Source organism: Epithele typhae, assembly GCF_022376455.1.
Source record: "Epithele typhae strain CBS 203.58 chromosome Unknown BXZ73scaffold_176, whole genome shotgun sequence".
NCBI classification, from domain to species: Eukaryota; Fungi; Basidiomycota; class Agaricomycetes; order Polyporales; family Epitheliaceae; genus Epithele; species Epithele typhae.
This window is the reverse complement of record NW_025954367.1, coordinates 1-16,527: the sequence shown is the minus strand read 5'-3', so window position 1 is coordinate 16,527 and position 16,527 is coordinate 1. Positions and strand designations below refer to the sequence as shown.

The following is a 16,527-nucleotide window of genomic DNA, read 5'->3' as shown; positions in this document are numbered from 1 at the left end:
AACCACAACCGCAGCTCTGCGTGCAGGGGAGAAGAGGGCAATGTGTCTTCATTGAGCTGCCTGCAGTCATGCGAGATGGGTATATGCGCACTTCGAGTTATGTAACGACGTACGGTCGTTCGCCTCTGCGACTTGCTCGAGCGAGCGGGAGATGGCGCTGCCGCGGGTGGGAGGAATGTTGAGTGCACCCGCGGCGCGCGCGGCCGCGCACTCGGCGTCGGCGTGCCCGACGCCTTAGTATCCTATTGGGGCGACGAGGAGAGGCGTGGAGGAGGTGACACCAAAGAGTGTCGGGGGTTCGGGTTGAGAAAGGAAATAGCACGAGAATCGAGGAAGGAAAAGACACATACCAAGATCGCGATGGGTGACTTCGTATAGCATGCGCGGCACGATCTGGAGCGTGTGCGGGGGACGATAGGCGGCAATTGAGCCAATGGAGATGGATCGAGGATGAAGAAACACACCTGGATAGTCCTCCAACATCTCCTTTGCGTCCTCCTCGGGCTTAAATCGTTGTCCCGTGTCAGCGAGGGAAGGGGAGGCACCACGAGATGGCTATGATGTTGATGGTACCGACAAGCCAGAGCACTTCTCGCGGGAGATGAGGTCGAGTGTTGTGCCCTGCGCCGTTCATGTGAAGTGAGTGTATGCGCGCATGAGGTGATGAAATGACGGACCAGCACAGTCGAAACCTGCGCGCGGTTATCCCCAGCGACCTGCTGGAACAAGCACGAGGCGGCGATGCTGAGGGTGCGTATGAATCAGGGTCGATCTCTTGTTGTATTAGCTTGAGAGATGGGTACTATGCGCCAGGGTGCTCGACGAAGGAGGACGCACTTTTCCTTAGCCTGCCTGTATGAGCTGCTTCTTCCATCTGAATGCCGTAACCAGGATGAACGTCCCGCGCAGACGGACGGGACAGTACTGCGCACCAGGAAGAGTCACGCCATGATGTTCCAGATTCGTCGGATTGCGCTCGAAAGCAGGCATGTTGAAGGCGGCGAACATCGTTTGAGGCCCCGAACGCGATCTTCGTCACCCGATGAGCAGAGATCACCGGTAAGTCTACTAGGTAGATCCGTGCTACCATCAGTCTGGGAGCTGCGTCAGAGGTTGGAGGACGATGGATGGAGTGGGCTACATACAACCGAGAGCCTTCTGCTCTAGACGCCACGCTTGAAGACGGCACCCACGCTCATACATAGAGACCTACACTGAGAATGAAACGACCTGATATTTTCCGACTGAGAACTCGCAAAAACAGGGGCTCGCGCACCAATGGCGTCTGCTCGCTAAGTACCGTTGATGTGTAGCGAGTTCTTCTAGAAGGAGAGAACGAAAGAATACCCGCGCGGGGTGAGCCAGCGAAGATCGCAAGAAGCTTCAAGAAGCAAGTAGAAAGGGTATGGAATGACGAACAACGAGATGTTCATCGGGAAACGCGTGTATTGCGAGAAAATGGGTGCTACACATGTAACACATACCGCCAGCGTGTGTCCTCCCACTGCACCAAATTCCTGCACCACGTTTCCCGGCTGAAGAAGTCCCCTTGAGATGTCTAGGTCCATGGAAGAGAGCGGTAGGCGGAGAACGAAACGCCGTGGCGGGCGGGTGGAGGAGCGATGAGGCGTTCCGACGGAGTGAGTGCCGGACTCGGTTGATGACGAAGAGGGGATGTGAACTACGACCTTGAAGGAAAGTGAAAGATGAGCCTAAGAGGGGAGATGAGAGTGTGAGAGGAGCTGAAGAACGTGAAGGACGTCGAGAGGCGGCGGCGGCGGTGGTGGTGGTGGTGGGAGAACAAGACGCGCCAGAGTCCTGCGTCTCGGCGTCGCTGATGGCTGTGCGAAATATTTGACGCAAACCCTCGCGCTCGTGCAGCTTACGATCTCCCTATGCCCTGTACACGACTTTGACAGCAAGAAACAGGTGTGCAGGAGGCGAGGCAACGCTAGTGGTGAGTTTCGAAGACACAAAATGTTTCTGGCGCTAACTGCTTGCCTCAGTCCCAGAGCGCAGGTATGCGCCTTCGCTTGCTCAAACTGCGAAGAGGATGCTTTTGATGTGAAAGGCGGACTGCCTATAGACAGCACTACAGGCCAATGAAGCACTCGTGTGTGCTATTTGGGTTGCAAGTCAATCCTCCTCAGTCACTCTCCCGAAGACCGGCCCACTCTCGACGATACTACACGTATGCACGCTATCGTTTCCGGACCCCTTGTTTCGTTATTGACGCGCTCTACTCCCAGATCAAAACACTCGTCGTTCCATGGGCGCGCTCACCGGCTGTCCGCGCCTATGCACCCTCGCCATCATCTACGGCGAGCCCGAGTCCCGTCCCGTACACTCCTGGTGTCGAAGGACCCTCACCTACGCGCTCCCCGTCCTCCTGGCCGACCAATTCTCCAGCACGCCCGCCCCTCATCCCGCCTTCGAGACGCTCAAGCTCGAGACACCTACTGGGCCATCGACCTCGACCGTACGTGGTCCTCCTCGGTGATCGATCGGCTCGCCGAGACGCTTTGCGACCGGGAGCACTAGCCAGCGTTCTGGACGGTGCGGGTGCGGGCGATCCTCCGATGAACACGGAGCACGATGGATTGCTCGAAGTGCCGCGCGGCCCCGCGCGAGGTGTCGAAGCGCGTCTTTGTGCCGTTTGCGACCCGGGGCACGGACGCGGACGTCGATGCGGAGTTCATGTTCGGAGAACCTCCCCGGAACGGGGCGATCGACGAAGAAGGCGAGGTGGTGGGAGGCTGGTGAACCCGTCGGATCAGCAGAGGGGATCGTCGGGAAGAGGGGGCGAAGGCGAGGGCGAGAGTAGCTGCAACAGGATTCTGCGGTGCGTTCTCGTGGATCGGCTGCCGGTTTCTTCTTGCTGATTCGCTCGTTCTGTCAGGCTCGGACGAGTAACCTCGTCGCTGAGAAAATTCTAACGGTTGGCCCCGTCAGGCTTTCCTCTGCACGTCCAAGTGGTACTTAGGCGCATTAAGGTCCTTCCGATTCACCTGGCTTCAATTTTGCGCGAAAGCACCATTGCCGGCGCTTTCGACGCTTTCACCCGACTGCTCTGCATTTACGCTTTCCTCCTTGCCGGCTCCCCGGCCTGTCCCTGTACTTCGACGCCTCATCGCTCGGCGCTCAGCATCGGCCATCTCCCGTGTATGCCCTTTTCGACAGACTAGGAAGGCATCCGACCAAAGCACGACGCGGTCATGTACACTCGGAGCTCGATCGAGCTTTGAGGCGCGTTACGTCAAACACACGCGTGTGACTGCGACTGGAATGGACCAGTGCTCGTCGCCGTCCTTGTCGCACGACAATCTCTTGAGCTCGACCACTGGCCAGCCAGCAACGCAGGAGGCCGCGATGTCCATTCACGCTGTGAACCGCGTCCAGTGCCGTCTCGTCTGGGACGGCAGCGATCCCCCCGCCATCTGCATCGATAGTCCGGGTACACGTCTCCTCAACGCTTCCAATGGCCACATCACCCCGCTGTGATTGCAGCCACCCACGCGCCTCTCGTCTTCTCTCACCTCGACCAGGCCAATGGTCCCGTGCACTTCGCTGACGCTGTCGACGTCCTCTACATCGAGAGAGCCGAGGTCACGCCGGGAAGGACCGAGCGCACTCGACGATCCTGTCCATACGCAGCATATTTCTGGTGGATCAATGCTGTTCCTCCTGGAGGTCGAGACCGCGTTCTTCTCTATCGGGGTGAGTCATCACTCCATTCACCGTTACTTTCGCGTCTCACGAGACTCTCTCTCGCGATTGCACTCGTGGACGTCCTAGTACGTTGTCTTACTATAGATACGTCCTCGCGCCGCGCGCCGTGTGTATTCAGGTTCATAGTTCACTTCCCGGCTATTCTCGCGTGTGTGGTGTGTTCATCCACGTTCGCCTCGATTTCTTCTCGCCACACCTCGACCTCGCGCACGCCAACGCCAACGCCCACTCCCTCGCATGCTTTATCATATCGCCAGCGCCGTGTGCACGAGCTCGTCTTCCCGCGTCTGTTCCCCCGTCCTTGCCACTTCGCGCGCCACGCGGTCGCCGCTCCGCCTCTCTTCGCGTTTCCCTCCACGCGGCGCATCGTTTCTTGCTCTTTTTTCACCTCACTCGATCTCCCGAGCTTCGCGCTTACGCTCTCTCGTTCTCTTCCCTCACCCCTGTCGTCACCCCAGAGTTGGCGTCACATCAGCATCGTCACGACCCTTGCATGCGCGATGCTACTGTCGGTTGGCTCTCTAAAACATGGACAAACGACGCGCAGTTATATTCTCGATAGGTCGTGCCCTACACCTCGTCCCACCAAACCTGAACCTATACAGCAATCATAAATCCAGTTTTTCCACCCTCACTTGCAGCGTTTCTCTACCCAACGGACTAGGGGAGAACGATAACACGACTTCCCACGCTCACCCGCGCTCGGCGCTGCACTGGCCATGGTCCGTCCATGTCGATATGATCCCTCGTGCACGAATGCGCCTTCTCGGCGGCGGAGGTTGCTTTATCGGCCCGGGAAAGACGAAGGACGCAGAAGTGTTGTCGGCGCGGTACGTCTGGACCTGGCGTACCCGTCGCAATTTGAGATGACAGCGAGGTTGACATATATAAGCGGAGGTGGTCGAACTCGACGTGGGAGCATGTTCCAACAACGACAGTCAACCTTTGAGACTCCATCCAGGGTTCAAAACAAAGGAAGATGTTTTGGTGGAACCAGGCGATGGCAGGGTGCTTGCTTTTCGTCGAAGAAGACGTACTCGTCCCTGAGCCGGAGGAAGTCGCGAAAGGCAAGGTGAAAGGGGGAGCTGGTAGTGGTGGCTTCGCAGAAGAGTTTAAGCTTCTCCATCCCTGCTGTTTCGCGCTCGGAGAGGTCACCGGTGTATGGCGGGAGAGCTACAACGCGCAGGTTTGTCATCTGCCAGTCATGCGAGGCGATGGCCGTGCTTGGGTCCTCATACGCACAACAGGTTCCTCCGCGGGCTGGTAGAGCGGAGCAGCGCCATCGTTGGACCTCCCGTCGTCCACCCTTTGAAGCAAGAGGAAGACGGGGCCAGGATCTCTGCAGAACAAGTCGACGAGGAGGAATCTATTTGTACCATCCAGAGGCAGAACGGCCGCGTGGAGCTCGATCCCACCTGGCGACGTGGAGAACGTGGGAGCGCTGAGAGCTGCAGTTGCGCTTGCAGTCGAGTCGTGCTAAAATGGTCGTCAATGTAGCACAGCGTAGAATGATATCCATACCAGCGTACCTTATGTTGTCCTCTCCGATATCGTGCACTTGGGTCGTAGAACACAGAACGAAGGTCGTGCGAAGGCTGAAGGGGGAGAAGATGACGACGGGTTTGGCTTTGGGGATATTGCTGCCAGAGGTACAATTTGAGTTCGTCCAAGTCGGCCACAGAGTCCATTTGTTCTCCCAAGAGAAAAATCGAAGGATCCCGCGAGGTCTTCGAGATCTCCATGAGGAGCCGGCAGAATGCGAGCCGCCCTTCGCCGTACAGCGTCGGCATGTTGACCCCGAAAAGCCCGAAGAGGCTGTAGGCGGCGTCTTCCGGCCTCGTAGTGGACCGACACGCCGCCCAGGAGATGCGCGTCGCGATGGTCTCGTCGGTAAACGAGCTCTCGAAGCGGAGGACCGCCGCGGAGATCTGGGTTGCTTCTTCTAGGAGATCGGCGAGCTCGTACTTGGTGCCCAGACATATCCACTCCTCAGAGTAGAACACGAGCATACGGGACGCGATCAGCTCTTGGAGAGTCCAGCCCCGCTCGTACCAGCGGCTGTCTCGGAAGGCGCGCCACATCTTGTCCGAATCAGTGTCTGAGTATTGGACGTCGCTGAGGTAGACGTAGCAGATGGTGGAGAGGGCGTAGTACCGGAACATGGAATTGATGCCTTCCGAGAGCTCGGAACTGCTCTCCTTGTTGATACAGCACGTGTCGACCCAAGCGTACTTGTGCCCGTGCCTTTCGGCGAGCTTAAGGAATGATCGAACTTTTGGGGTGAGGCGATCGCGTGGGTTGAACCATGGTGGTGACGACCGGTGTGGCTCGGAACGTCCTTGGACGGGTGCAGGAGTACGGGAAAGCGGTATCGTGGGCCGGGGACGTGGATGTGAATGTGTCGAGCGGCCTTTGGTCTTGTATGTCAGTATCGAGGAGAGAAGACGAGCTTTAATCACACTGACCGCTGGGCACGAATTCAGTACCGGATGCCCCCCTATCTCCACGATTCACTTCGGCGCGATTGCGGACGATGGTAGAGGACTCGGTATGGCGAGGAGGAGGCAAGCCGAGAGTCTGCATGATCCGGGATTCCACTCGATGGAGAGCATCTTCGCGAGCTGCAGATTCCTTTGACACTGCCTCGGAGATGTGAGAGAGCCGCTTGTTTATGAGAGCCGCCGCTTCTTCAAAGACTGCCTTGGAGATGAGAGATCGGAGCTCAGCTCGGGGCAAGGGACGCTGTTCCTCCGGGGAGAAGGGGCTGTTGGATTCTTCGTTCAACTTTTGAACCTTTTGAAACGTCTCTTCTTCTCTTCCCCAGGTGTGCGACAGGATAGCGTAGCCTCCACGAACGTCTTCGGGTTGGGGAAAGAAGACGAGGTTCGCGCGCGCGGTGCCCAGGAGCCACATCGCCTCTATCACGAATATTAGCACGGGCGTGTCGCGCAAGGGTAAGCACTAATACCGGGTGCGAGTTGAGGTGCACGATTCGCGGGAGTAGTACAGACACCTGGGGAGCATGAGCAAATGCGGTACACATCATCGGAAGAGCGCACGTACGATGAGGGTATCCGCGACAGTGGGTTGGTTTTGCGGTCGTCACTCTGATATCACAATGGGTGTCGATGGCTGGGAGGAGACGCAAGGTAGACGGGAGGAGGCGTCGGATGGGTTGAGGGCGAGGCAGAAGAGGCCAAGTTGCTGCGAGGGCGACCCCGGTCTCATACGCCCACCGCACGGTGCACCATGCGGAATACGCACGCGATAGCGTTGGAGCGCCTCCGATACTTCTCCTGAGAAACGAATGCGGAGATGACGTCCTTCCCTGCCACTTGGAACGTGTCAAACTCTGATAGGTATCGTGCGTGTTCGCCATTTGGCAGAGCGGCACATGATGTGGTCCGATACCAAGATGTTCGCGGATGCTTGGATCGCAGGAGGAGACTTCAGCAACTGTGAGTGTCTCAGCCGCGCTCGTTATCAATGACCTAGTGTACAGTGTGTGCGAATCGGCACTGTATGCGAGCTCCCAGGCAGCTCAACGCCGTCTCCAGGAAGGACATGGGCGATGCTCTAGATCTCTCCGCCCACACAGCCTCGGACGACCATGAGTCGGTGTGTTGGAATATCGAGCACGAGTTCGAGCCAGGCTCTTCGTGCTGCTCGTCGAGCGAGCAAGCTCTGGACGCGCGGATATTGTCGGCCCGGAATATGCCGAGAATCGCCGGGCTCAGCAAGCGCGTGATCAGAACGTGTTTGCTCTCGTCGCTCGCCGCCTGTCACGATCGCGCGCATCTCCGCTCTCGACGGCCCACTCGACCGCAGTTCTTGCCGGGCGCATACAGCCAGCGACGACGGCCCTCGTCGTCCTGCACTCCATGCCGCTGTTCGTCCTCAATGCCTACATCTTCCCTCCCGCTTCTCTCCCGCGCTCGATCCCGCTTTCACGCCCGCCGCACGCTTGCTATACCTGCCTTTCGCGCCCTCCATGCCTGCGCCGCCGCTCGCGTCCTGCCGCCCGTCTTCTGCCCGCCCTCCGCGCTGCCCCACGCCAGGGCTCGGGGGTGCACAGCCTGCCTGACCTGTTCCTCGGTGCCCACTGCTCACTCTTTGACCGACAGCCACCAACAGGCTACCGAGCATTAGACACACTGTACGCGCACGTATCTTGTCAAGAATGAAGACCAGTTGCTCTACTGGCGGACCGCGTGCCCACGCACGCGCGTTGTCCGCCAGCGGTCCCCATTCACCACGTCATCGCGCGAGCCTGAACCAGTGCGCTTTCCGCCCGCAATCCGCGCTGGCCCACATACCAGCTCTCAAACATCGCGCGACGAGCCGTGCACGATCCCAGCCAGCACCCTCCATTCTTCCTCCTCCGCACTCCGGGAGACACCCTTGTCAACGTAATTCGCCCGTCGGAAGTGTGTGGAGGAGCGCGCGAGCACATTGGCGACGCGCAGAATCAGGCCATGGCTCCCCGCAGTACCAGGTCGGAGCCCGGGCGGCACGTCTTCCCTGACGTCTACTCTTCATGCAAAGGTACAGCTTCAGTGTCTCCTTCTTCGACGTTCATCTCAGCCTGCGTACTCATCCGTTCACGTACCAGACCAAGTGCTCATGGAGGCCGGCTGGATGCAGGCCCAACTGGTTACGTCCTGCGGGAATGCAAGCGTGCAATCCCTCCTCTCGTCCTCTCACGGACTGCACCGCTCGCCTGCTCGCCCGCTCTAGACCGCCATTGCGCCCACGCGCCCACGTCGCAATCAAACACCGTTCTCGACAGGGCGCGTACAGCCAGCAACTCGCGATGCTTGCCCTCAAGCGGCCGTCCTCTGTCTGCAAACGCTCACGCCGTGCTTTGTCCACTCACCTCGCGGCATCCTCGCCATCTCGTTCTAGTCTGCCCGCTCGTCTCCTGCCCGCACTCTGTTCAACGAAGCCTCTGTTTCGTATCTCATCCCTTCCTGTGGACCCCCACCCGTTTTAGTCCGCGCTCTTATTCTCCCGGACCATTTCCAACCGTTTCGAGGTGAGTGCCGCATCCGGCACTAGAAATATTTGTTGACCCTGCCCTGCTACAGCTCCCACACAAGCCTGCGGCGCTCGCCCGCCTCGGTCTCCAACACGGTACCAGGCATTGAACGGACCGTGCGCGCAAGCGTCTCGTCTGGAAGAAAGACCAGGTGCTCTGCTGGTCTGGCTCTCTTTGTCCGCGACACCTTCCCATCCGCCACGTCATCGTCTCGGCACGCATCCATTTAGTACCAACTCTCGAACATCGTGTTGACGAGCCGTGCACCATCCCAACCAGCACGTTCCATCCCTCCTCCAACGACGACCAACATTCCGATGCACCGAGGTACCCTGCCTCCGGCGCTACCGGTGCCCCGCGTCGACGCGGCTTCCCTGATGTCTCGTGGTCAGTACGACCCCGGTCGTCTCCTTCACGGGCTTCGCGTACTCATTTTCAAGCGCGTTTCTTCAGCGCACTCCTTGCCATCAACGTTAACGGCACCACCAGACTCTTCTTCACGCTCGCCCAATGCGGCCAGTAGCAGATCGTCCAAGGCGTCCTCCTCCAGCTCATCGTCACCACCGTCGATGTCATTCTTATCACATGCGGTGTGTCCCATCCTTCCTGTCCAGGCATCGATAGTACTGAATATGCCCTTCTGCAGTCTTGGCGCTATACAACAGGAACCGCATTTTGGTTTGCTCTCTCGGCGCGCTCTTCTTGGCCGAGCTCGCGTCACTCTGCTACATCCTCGCAGTAGTGACCCCACGGCTAACATACAACGACGAGTGCTACGTCACCTCCAGCCCGCCCGTCTTCCAGTACTTTTGGTGCGCTCCGTCGTTCGCCGTCTGTCTGAGCCGCCTTCTGACGTCTACGCCAGGATCATCTCGCTCGCGTTCGAGACTGTGCTCTTCGTGCTCACGATCGGAAAGTTCATCGACGCCGTCCGCCAAGGCTGGGGCAAAGGCCCCGTCATGCAGCAGTTCGTCGCCGACGGGACGTGGGCATATGCCCTCATCTTCATCGTCATGCTCGTCAACATGATGTTCTACAAGCTCGTCCGCTCCACCCTCACGGGCATATGCTACACGTGCGCCCCTCCTTTTCTGGCGGTGCTCGACCGTCACCTCACCCCGCGTCCGCAGATGGATCGTCGTCGTCCTCTCCTTCGCCGTGAGTCTCGCCCGCACCGCGGTCTTCGCGCTGAGACGAGCTGACCGCGCCCGCGCCCTCCAGGGATCGCGCCTCATCCTCAACCCGCGCCGCGCGTCGATGATCCACTCCTCCTCGGGCGACATCACCCGCAGCCACCTCGACATCGAGCTCTCGCGCCTCTCGCGCCTCTCCACGCCGCCCGCGCACGGCATCGCGGCCACGATCGAGCGCACGACGACGACGGACGACCTTGAGGCGCACATCAGCCTCGACTGCGTTCCAGGTGAGCGTTCGTTGCGCACGCGCGCGCGCGCGAGAGAGTGTGTGTGTGAGGAAGAGGAAGAGGATGCTGACGCGGACGCTCTGCAGACTCTCCGTGGAGCGCGACGAAGGGCGGGGAGAGCGACGTCGGCGCGTCTCCGAGCTCGCTCGCGTGGCACGAGCGCGAGCGGATGGGGTTCGGGGTGTAGGAAGTTGAGGGCTTTGCATTAGGAAGGAGTTGTACTACATAGATGTATGAATTGGGTCTCCCTGGTCCGACGGAATCGCGCGTTCGCGCGTCCGGAGGTCGCGGAGCAAGCGCGAGTCTTTAAGGCGGTGTGCTGCTGGGAAACTGGACAGATAGAGGGCGATCAGCCGACACGCCAAACCGCGCGCGTACGGAGTCGGAGCACTTACGAGTCCGAAATCTTCACCTTCCTGCTCTTTTCCGCCGCGGGGAAGAAGCAAAGATGTCGTTGGAGGCGAAACGCTCAAAGTCTGGCTTTTCGAGGTCTTGGTGCGCACTGAGGACGCTCGCGGAGCCGGTCAGCGGACGCTCCTACTTGCGCATGAGGAGAAAAGCGCACGAGCTTCCTGCGGCCAGCCGAGCGCGGTGGGGATCTCGACGTGGCCGACGTCGGAGGTCGAGTTGAACCCAAGCGCGTTGTACCACGCCTCCCAGCTCGCGCACGGCACCATCGTCGTGCGGGAGAGGACTCCGAGCGCGGAGTCCTGCGCCGCGGCCCCGCGCGCGGAGGCAAAGAAGGCCTGGACGCTCGCGTTCGCGGCGGCGCGGTCCACGGACGGGCTGATGATGAACGCGGTGAAGTTCCACGCGGCCGCGGTGGGGACGACGTTGGCGTAGCCGCCCCAGCCAGCGTCGTAGAGCGCGCCCTGGGCGGCGATGAACGCGCCGAAGACGTCGCGCGCGCCGGGAGAGGGCACGTTCGTGCCTAGGGTCGCGAAGTCGAGGAACGCGGCGAGGATCGGCGGGTTCGGGTGGGTGCGGTACGTTGGGGAGATGACGACGGCGAGGGAGCCGCCGCCGCCGCCGCCGCGGAGCCCCCAGAAGAGGTCGGTGTTCTGGTGCGAGGAGGCGGTGAGCTCGGTGCCGTTCGCGGAGACGACGGTGATCTCGAGGAGATTGTCGACGCCTGAGGTTTTACAGAACACCGGATAGGACACGCGGTGAGTAGGAGCTCGACGTGCAGGCAAGAGGCCTTACCGAGGCCGTAGTTCGGGGAGAGGGCGCTGTGGTCTCCGCCAAGGAGCCAGCCACTCGCGGCGCCGACTGTGCCGCCCCTGGTTATACTGCCGATCATGGTGCGGTTGACGGCCGTGACGGCGTCGTAGGCCTCGTGCCATTGTACACCGGACTGGAGTGTAATAGTTTTCGTGGGTCGTCACGAGATGTAAGCACATTTCTGCAGGGGTGCAAGCGCAAAAACGTACCAAGCTCGTATGTCTCATTGCTCAGACCTCCAGCTGGGGAAAACGTAGGGTGCACTGTGATATTCTTCATGTAGTGCGTCCAGATGAGGAAGCCTCCACGACCGTCGCTTCGTCCCAAGTAGCCGTGTCTGGCCGAAACAAAGTACCATCAGATAATTGGATCATGGAAGATGCGGAACGTAGGGTCACCGTCCGATACATACCCAGTACTCTTGACGATGACCTTCAGGTTATGTTTCGCCACAAACTTCACGGCTGCTTGGACGTCTGCCGCGCCGCGGGCGTCGACCCCGACGACAGGCACGCTCCACAATGGATGAGCCGCGAGATCCAGGGCCTGAAAGCTGACGCGATACAGCAGGGACCTAGACGAGCTCGATGAAGCAATACTAGAACTGGTCAGTCCCGCCACGCACTCTGAAGTGCAACCCGAACTGACGCACCCTCTTTATCAGTTTTCACTGCAGTTCAGGACCAACTCGCTCGGATCCATCCGTACCCTAAGTTGCATATTCCTCCCCTTCCTCCGCTCTGGCGCCGCTGATAAGATCGTCGTGATCGGCACCGAAGGAGGCTTCCTTCGCGCTGAACAACGTGGTCGAGTACGGGATGACCGAGGCCGTGGCGCACGTTGAGGTCAAGCTCGCATGGAAGACTTCCTCGTCGTCACCGTCGCCCCAGGGATGGTGGACACCACCTCGGTCTGGCGCCGCTCGCGGAGATGAGCGGGTATATGGAGGCGTGGGGGGCGAAGGGGCTGCCGCTGGCCGTGCCGACAGTGGAAGCGTCGGTGGAGAAGATGTTGAAGGCGGTAAATGTACTGACCCCGGAACAGAACAGAACGTCCGTGCCGCCGAAGATTGAGGCTGTGGCCCGAGTAGCATTCGTTGTATGTTGCTATGGCCTTCGGTGCTCTCTCGTTCGCTTGCTGTCGAAATCACCCTGCGCTAGAAGGACCCGGACAGCACGTCAGCAATCGGAGGAGGTATAAGAAGCACGCGGCTCACACATCTCTCCGCGTCGAAGTGTAGTGATCTGGCCCACCCGGTCGAACACCTGCACACAGCGAGGGGACTGGGTCCCTCCACCTAAGATGCTTGACGCGGACATGGTCCGTGACGGGCTTCACCGGGTGAGAGCCCCAAGTCGTGCTGTCATCGTTTCCTTCGACCACGCGTCGCCGCTCGCTTCCGGTGTATCAAGGTCGCAGATCCGACGAATCACTGCCGGGTATAGACACGGATCAGGGCGGCTTGCTGTCTCAGGGCGTCAGCGTTGAATGTTTCTCGCTGGAGGCTCCGGGCGTGTGTCCACTTCCGGTCAAGCGGACACATTCGGCACAGAATAGACTCGGGGCGGAGCATCTAGTGGACGTTCAGCTAGAGGCCCGTCATCAGAAACGGAGTTGCGAGCGGCGAGCGGCCCGATGTCGTCGTAGCCTGAAAGCGGGGTGAGAACGCGTGGCTGGCAAACTTCAAGCCAGGAGGCCACAGGGAAGAGGGAACTGACCGGGGTTAGAAGATGCACCTAACGACGGCGGTGTTATAGAGCTCAGTCAGGATGAATCATGAGACCTGTAATCAATCTCGACTTTTGGGGACTGATTACCTGCAAGGCGATGCGCTATCTGTCAGATGCGCATATCAACATGTTCGCATACACAACATACTCTCAAACGAGCCATAGGAGTGAACTTGGGCCAGCGCGGAGCAATCACCGGTGGCAAGACTACGACGTTCAAGTTGAAGTGATCGAACAAAATCTGCCACGCCTCGGAGGCGATCACACCGTCACGTGGCTGGGATGAGCCGGTTCAGCTGCGATGCGCCTCGCTTTTGGCGCCGTTCATCTCTCTTGTCGCTCACCTGCTGTTTCCCATCTCATTCATCCCCATCGACATCACCGTCTCTCAGCGGGCCCTTTTCAAGGCGCAGCGAGCGCTGATATCGATTGCCACGGACAGCACGGTCGGCGTCCTGGAAGATCACGTCGGTGCCCATGAACGCAGCGCGCGAACATGCCTGAGGCCGCTTTCCCTCTCACCATGTTGTCCTTCCTACGTGGCACCAAGTACGACCGCGCGCGCGCAAGGTCTCCACCTTCACCGGCGTAAAGTGAGTCCGATCGCTCGCGTCCGCGCAGTCGATCGTGTCTATCGTGCCATTTTCGCTCGCTGACGCGCTACGCATTCTGCAGCGCGGGTATCGGCTACGCCGACTGCTTCCACCTCGCGCGCAAGGGCGCGAGGGTGTACATGGGCGCCCGCAGCGAAGAGCGCGCCAAGGCTGCAATCGCGTAGCTGGAGGAGGCCTGCGTGGAGAAGGGGAAGGTTGAGTGGCTGGACCTCGACCTGACGTACCCGAAGAAGGTCAAGGCCGCGGCGGAGGGCTTCATGGAGAAGGAGAGCCGGCTGGACATCCTGCGTACGTCCCTCGTCTTCGATCATGCATATGTTCGTCTCGAACTCAGGCCTCCCTTGCCTCGTGGTCGATAATGCAGGGTCGTGAGTTTGCGAGTCCAGATTCAAGGCTGCAGAAACCGTACAACCTTACACCTGAAGGTAAGTTGACTGCTTGCAGATGAGGCGTTTGTGGTCATTTCCTGACGGCTCTGTAGGTGTGCCAGACACGATGATGATCAAGTACGTGTTTCTTGCCCCTCGGTACCTGTTGTCGTGCTGATGTTTACTCGAAAAGCCACTTCGGAGTCTACATCTTCACGCAGACGCTGCTGCCTCTGCTCAAGCGTACAGCGGAGGGTCCGAGCAACGACATTCGCATAGTGACTGTGAGTGTTCCTGCTGTCCTTGGTCTCGCCCGTCTGATGTCGACCTTTGAATGCGCGTTGCAAGCTGGCTTCGGACTCCCTGGCACTCGTCAAAGGGCTGGACGTCCGCTTCCGATCGGTGGAGGATTTCAATCGCGAGTTCAAGGAGGCCTCGGATCCCGACCGGTGCAGATATGGTGAGTGGTATCTTCCTTCAAGCCCGTTGCGACAAACGACGTGCGGGAACATGTGGCCTCTGCGATGGAGGCGCACTTGTGGAGGCGGCGTTATACGAGCATGCGCGCGATATGTTCTTGCCACGCACGTCGAGTCCCGCATGCCGTTTCCGCATCAGCACTTTCTGCCGCACATGCTCTTGCTGCAAGAAATGCAAGCCGAGACGCTGCGTACAACGATGACGTCACTCGCCCGCCCGCCGCTAACGCGCTTTTCAGCTGTAACCAAACTCGCCGACGCGCTCTACGCCCGCGCGCTGCAGCGCCAGCTCGACGCCGCGAGCGCCCCCATCCTCGTCCTTTCCGCGGACCCAGGCTGGGTGTGGACCCCAGGCGTCTCGGCCATCCCATTCCTGCAGAAGCCGGCGTGGAGCCCGGTCGTCGCGCTCCTGCGCCTGGTCGCGTTCGTCGACCCGGCCGAGGGCGCGCACAGCTCCGTCTTCGCTGCGGCGTCGCCGGCGGTGCGCAAGGAGGCCTCGCGGTGGAAGGGGAGGACGGTGTTCCCGGACAAGGCGGCGGGCGGGCGACTGGGGAAGAGCTATGCCCCGCAGGCGGACGACGATGCGCTGGCGACGAGCTGTGCAAGAGCACGGAGGAGATCGTGAGGGGGTGGGAGCTGTGAGGTGCGCTGTCGCGCGGCTCTGCAACGGCACACTTAACGATGCACTCACGATCTCAGGCTCGCGCTGGAACAGTCTTTTATGTTGGTACCTCTCGACTCGCCGAAACCTACTATGCTTCCACCCCTTTCTGATGCTTTGTACTGAATAGCACTCAGGATGTGAGAGCACCTTCTGCTGGCATCGATCGATCGTATGATTTGATACGACAGCCCTTTCATAACTCTAACGAAAGCAGCATCCACGCCGGATGATCAAAACCGCTGCGCAGAGTCTTAGTGACTCAAATGGTGCCGCATTCAAGGCCGCCGACGTATCGATGCGGAAGCCTGCGCTGGCGGCTGCGCTCTAGTGCAGTGTTGAGAGGTACAAATGCCCTGCGCATGAGGGCGTGCGATGCTCGGCACGCACGCACACCACCACCCTCATCTGCCCGTCCACTAGGACACCAAAATGGCGTCAGAATCATCCAGTGTGATGGTGAGCGTGCTGCCCGCTTCCTCGTGTCACTCTGGTTCACTGTTCCCGGAAGATATACACGTACGACGGCCTGAAGCTCGTCCTCGGTCGACAGAACGCCGCGATAGTTGTCAGAGGCTTGCTGTATGCGCTGCTCGGGTTCCAGTACGCCGCGGCGCTGTCCATGCAGGCGGTCCGCACGCGGGCGTTCTGTTTGGTGGTCGTTGGCCATCGCGCTGCTGGTATTCGTCCTGGTGAGCTTGTCGCTCGACACTCCGCGCACTATTTTGGACGGCTGAAATGGGATCGACAGCGTTTCATCTTGGGGTAGACTGACAAAGAGAGACGATAAAACGGGCAGCTTCTACTAGGAGGTACCTGCTAGGCCTCACGTCGGGATATCATTTTTTAGGGAAAGTACGGACTGGTCACGAAACCCTCGTCTTGTATTATAAATAGAGCTGCATGTATGTAAGATAGCGCAGGATTACATGAAGTCGACTCAGAGCCCAAGTTCGACATCGAAAAGACAGACATGCGGCTGAGCGCCCGGCGACGCCTTGCGTCATCCCACGTGATAGGTTGGGTGAAATTCTTCGAGACGGCGCTTTTGGCTCTTGCCCTCATCTTCTCGTCGCTCAAGCTACCTCGACATATCTCGCAGCCGTACTGCACCCTAGGAAGCTGCGTGTGGGGACGGAGATGGCGTCGCGAGCTCGCTCAAGATGGAAGAGCGACGACCGCGCAGCGGCGCCGGGGAGAACACCTGCTTGGAGACCGCTCTCCATCGCGGGACACCTTATCCCCGCATTACCTGTCGTGCGTT

The 16,527-nt window shown here is 59.6% G+C and overlaps 7 protein-coding genes across 7 annotated transcripts; 4 read left to right on the top strand and 3 right to left on the bottom strand.

Moving 5' to 3' along the window:
• Positions 1–234: 234 nt before the first annotated feature.
• Positions 235–990, bottom strand: BXZ73DRAFT_108637 (uncharacterized protein; the record flags this gene model as incomplete). The annotated part of the gene is made up of 5 exons (XM_048017196.1): positions 235–504; positions 574–621; positions 678–744; positions 838–874; positions 933–990. 5 exons carry the CDS (start codon positions 988–990, stop codon positions 235–237), a joined length of 480 nt encoding a protein of 159 aa, XP_047871017.1.
• A 1,279-nt stretch (positions 991–2,269) lies between these two features.
• Positions 2,270–2,763, top strand: BXZ73DRAFT_83293 (uncharacterized protein; the record flags this gene model as incomplete). The annotated part of the gene is made up of 2 exons (XM_048023895.1): positions 2,270–2,479; positions 2,611–2,763. 2 exons carry the CDS (start codon positions 2,270–2,272, stop codon positions 2,761–2,763), a joined length of 363 nt encoding a protein of 120 aa, XP_047871016.1.
• Positions 2,764–5,411: 2,648 nt separating this feature from the next.
• Positions 5,412–6,642, bottom strand: BXZ73DRAFT_19844 (heterokaryon incompatibility protein-domain-containing protein; the record flags this gene model as incomplete). The annotated part of the gene is made up of 2 exons (XM_048017588.1): positions 5,412–6,056; positions 6,523–6,642. Coding segments are annotated over 2 exons (765 nt in total), but the record flags the coding sequence as incomplete, so codon positions are not given.
• A 2,502-nt stretch (positions 6,643–9,144) lies between these two features.
• BXZ73DRAFT_108634 (uncharacterized protein) lies at positions 9,145–10,377 on the top strand (the record flags this gene model as incomplete). The annotated part of the gene is made up of 8 exons (XM_048017195.1): positions 9,145–9,158; positions 9,221–9,239; positions 9,291–9,357; positions 9,414–9,579; positions 9,633–9,842; positions 9,898–9,925; positions 9,989–10,190; positions 10,277–10,377. The coding sequence occupies 8 exons, from the start codon at positions 9,145–9,147 to the stop codon at positions 10,375–10,377; spliced, it is 807 nt and encodes a 268-aa protein (XP_047871014.1).
• An 835-nt stretch (positions 10,378–11,212) lies between these two features.
• BXZ73DRAFT_17051 (FAD-binding domain-containing protein) lies at positions 11,213–11,927 on the bottom strand (the record flags this gene model as incomplete). Its single annotated transcript, XM_048017543.1, has 4 exons — positions 11,213–11,322; positions 11,394–11,544; positions 11,589–11,748; positions 11,824–11,927. Coding segments are annotated over 4 exons (525 nt in total), but the record flags the coding sequence as incomplete, so codon positions are not given.
• Positions 11,928–13,637: 1,710 nt separating this feature from the next.
• Positions 13,638–15,227, top strand: BXZ73DRAFT_83290 (NAD(P)-binding protein; the record flags this gene model as incomplete). The annotated part of the gene is made up of 8 exons (XM_048023894.1): positions 13,638–13,690; positions 13,817–13,868; positions 13,920–14,043; positions 14,142–14,180; positions 14,237–14,261; positions 14,317–14,407; positions 14,472–14,583; positions 14,842–15,227. 8 exons carry the CDS (start codon positions 13,638–13,640, stop codon positions 15,225–15,227), a joined length of 882 nt encoding a protein of 293 aa, XP_047871012.1.
• A 468-nt stretch (positions 15,228–15,695) lies between these two features.
• BXZ73DRAFT_83289 (uncharacterized protein) lies at positions 15,696–16,520 on the top strand (the record flags this gene model as incomplete). Its single annotated transcript, XM_048023893.1, has 4 exons — positions 15,696–15,722; positions 15,775–15,955; positions 16,187–16,282; positions 16,366–16,520. Coding segments are annotated over 4 exons (459 nt in total), but the record flags the coding sequence as incomplete, so codon positions are not given.
• Between the last annotated feature and the right edge of the window lie 7 nt (positions 16,521–16,527).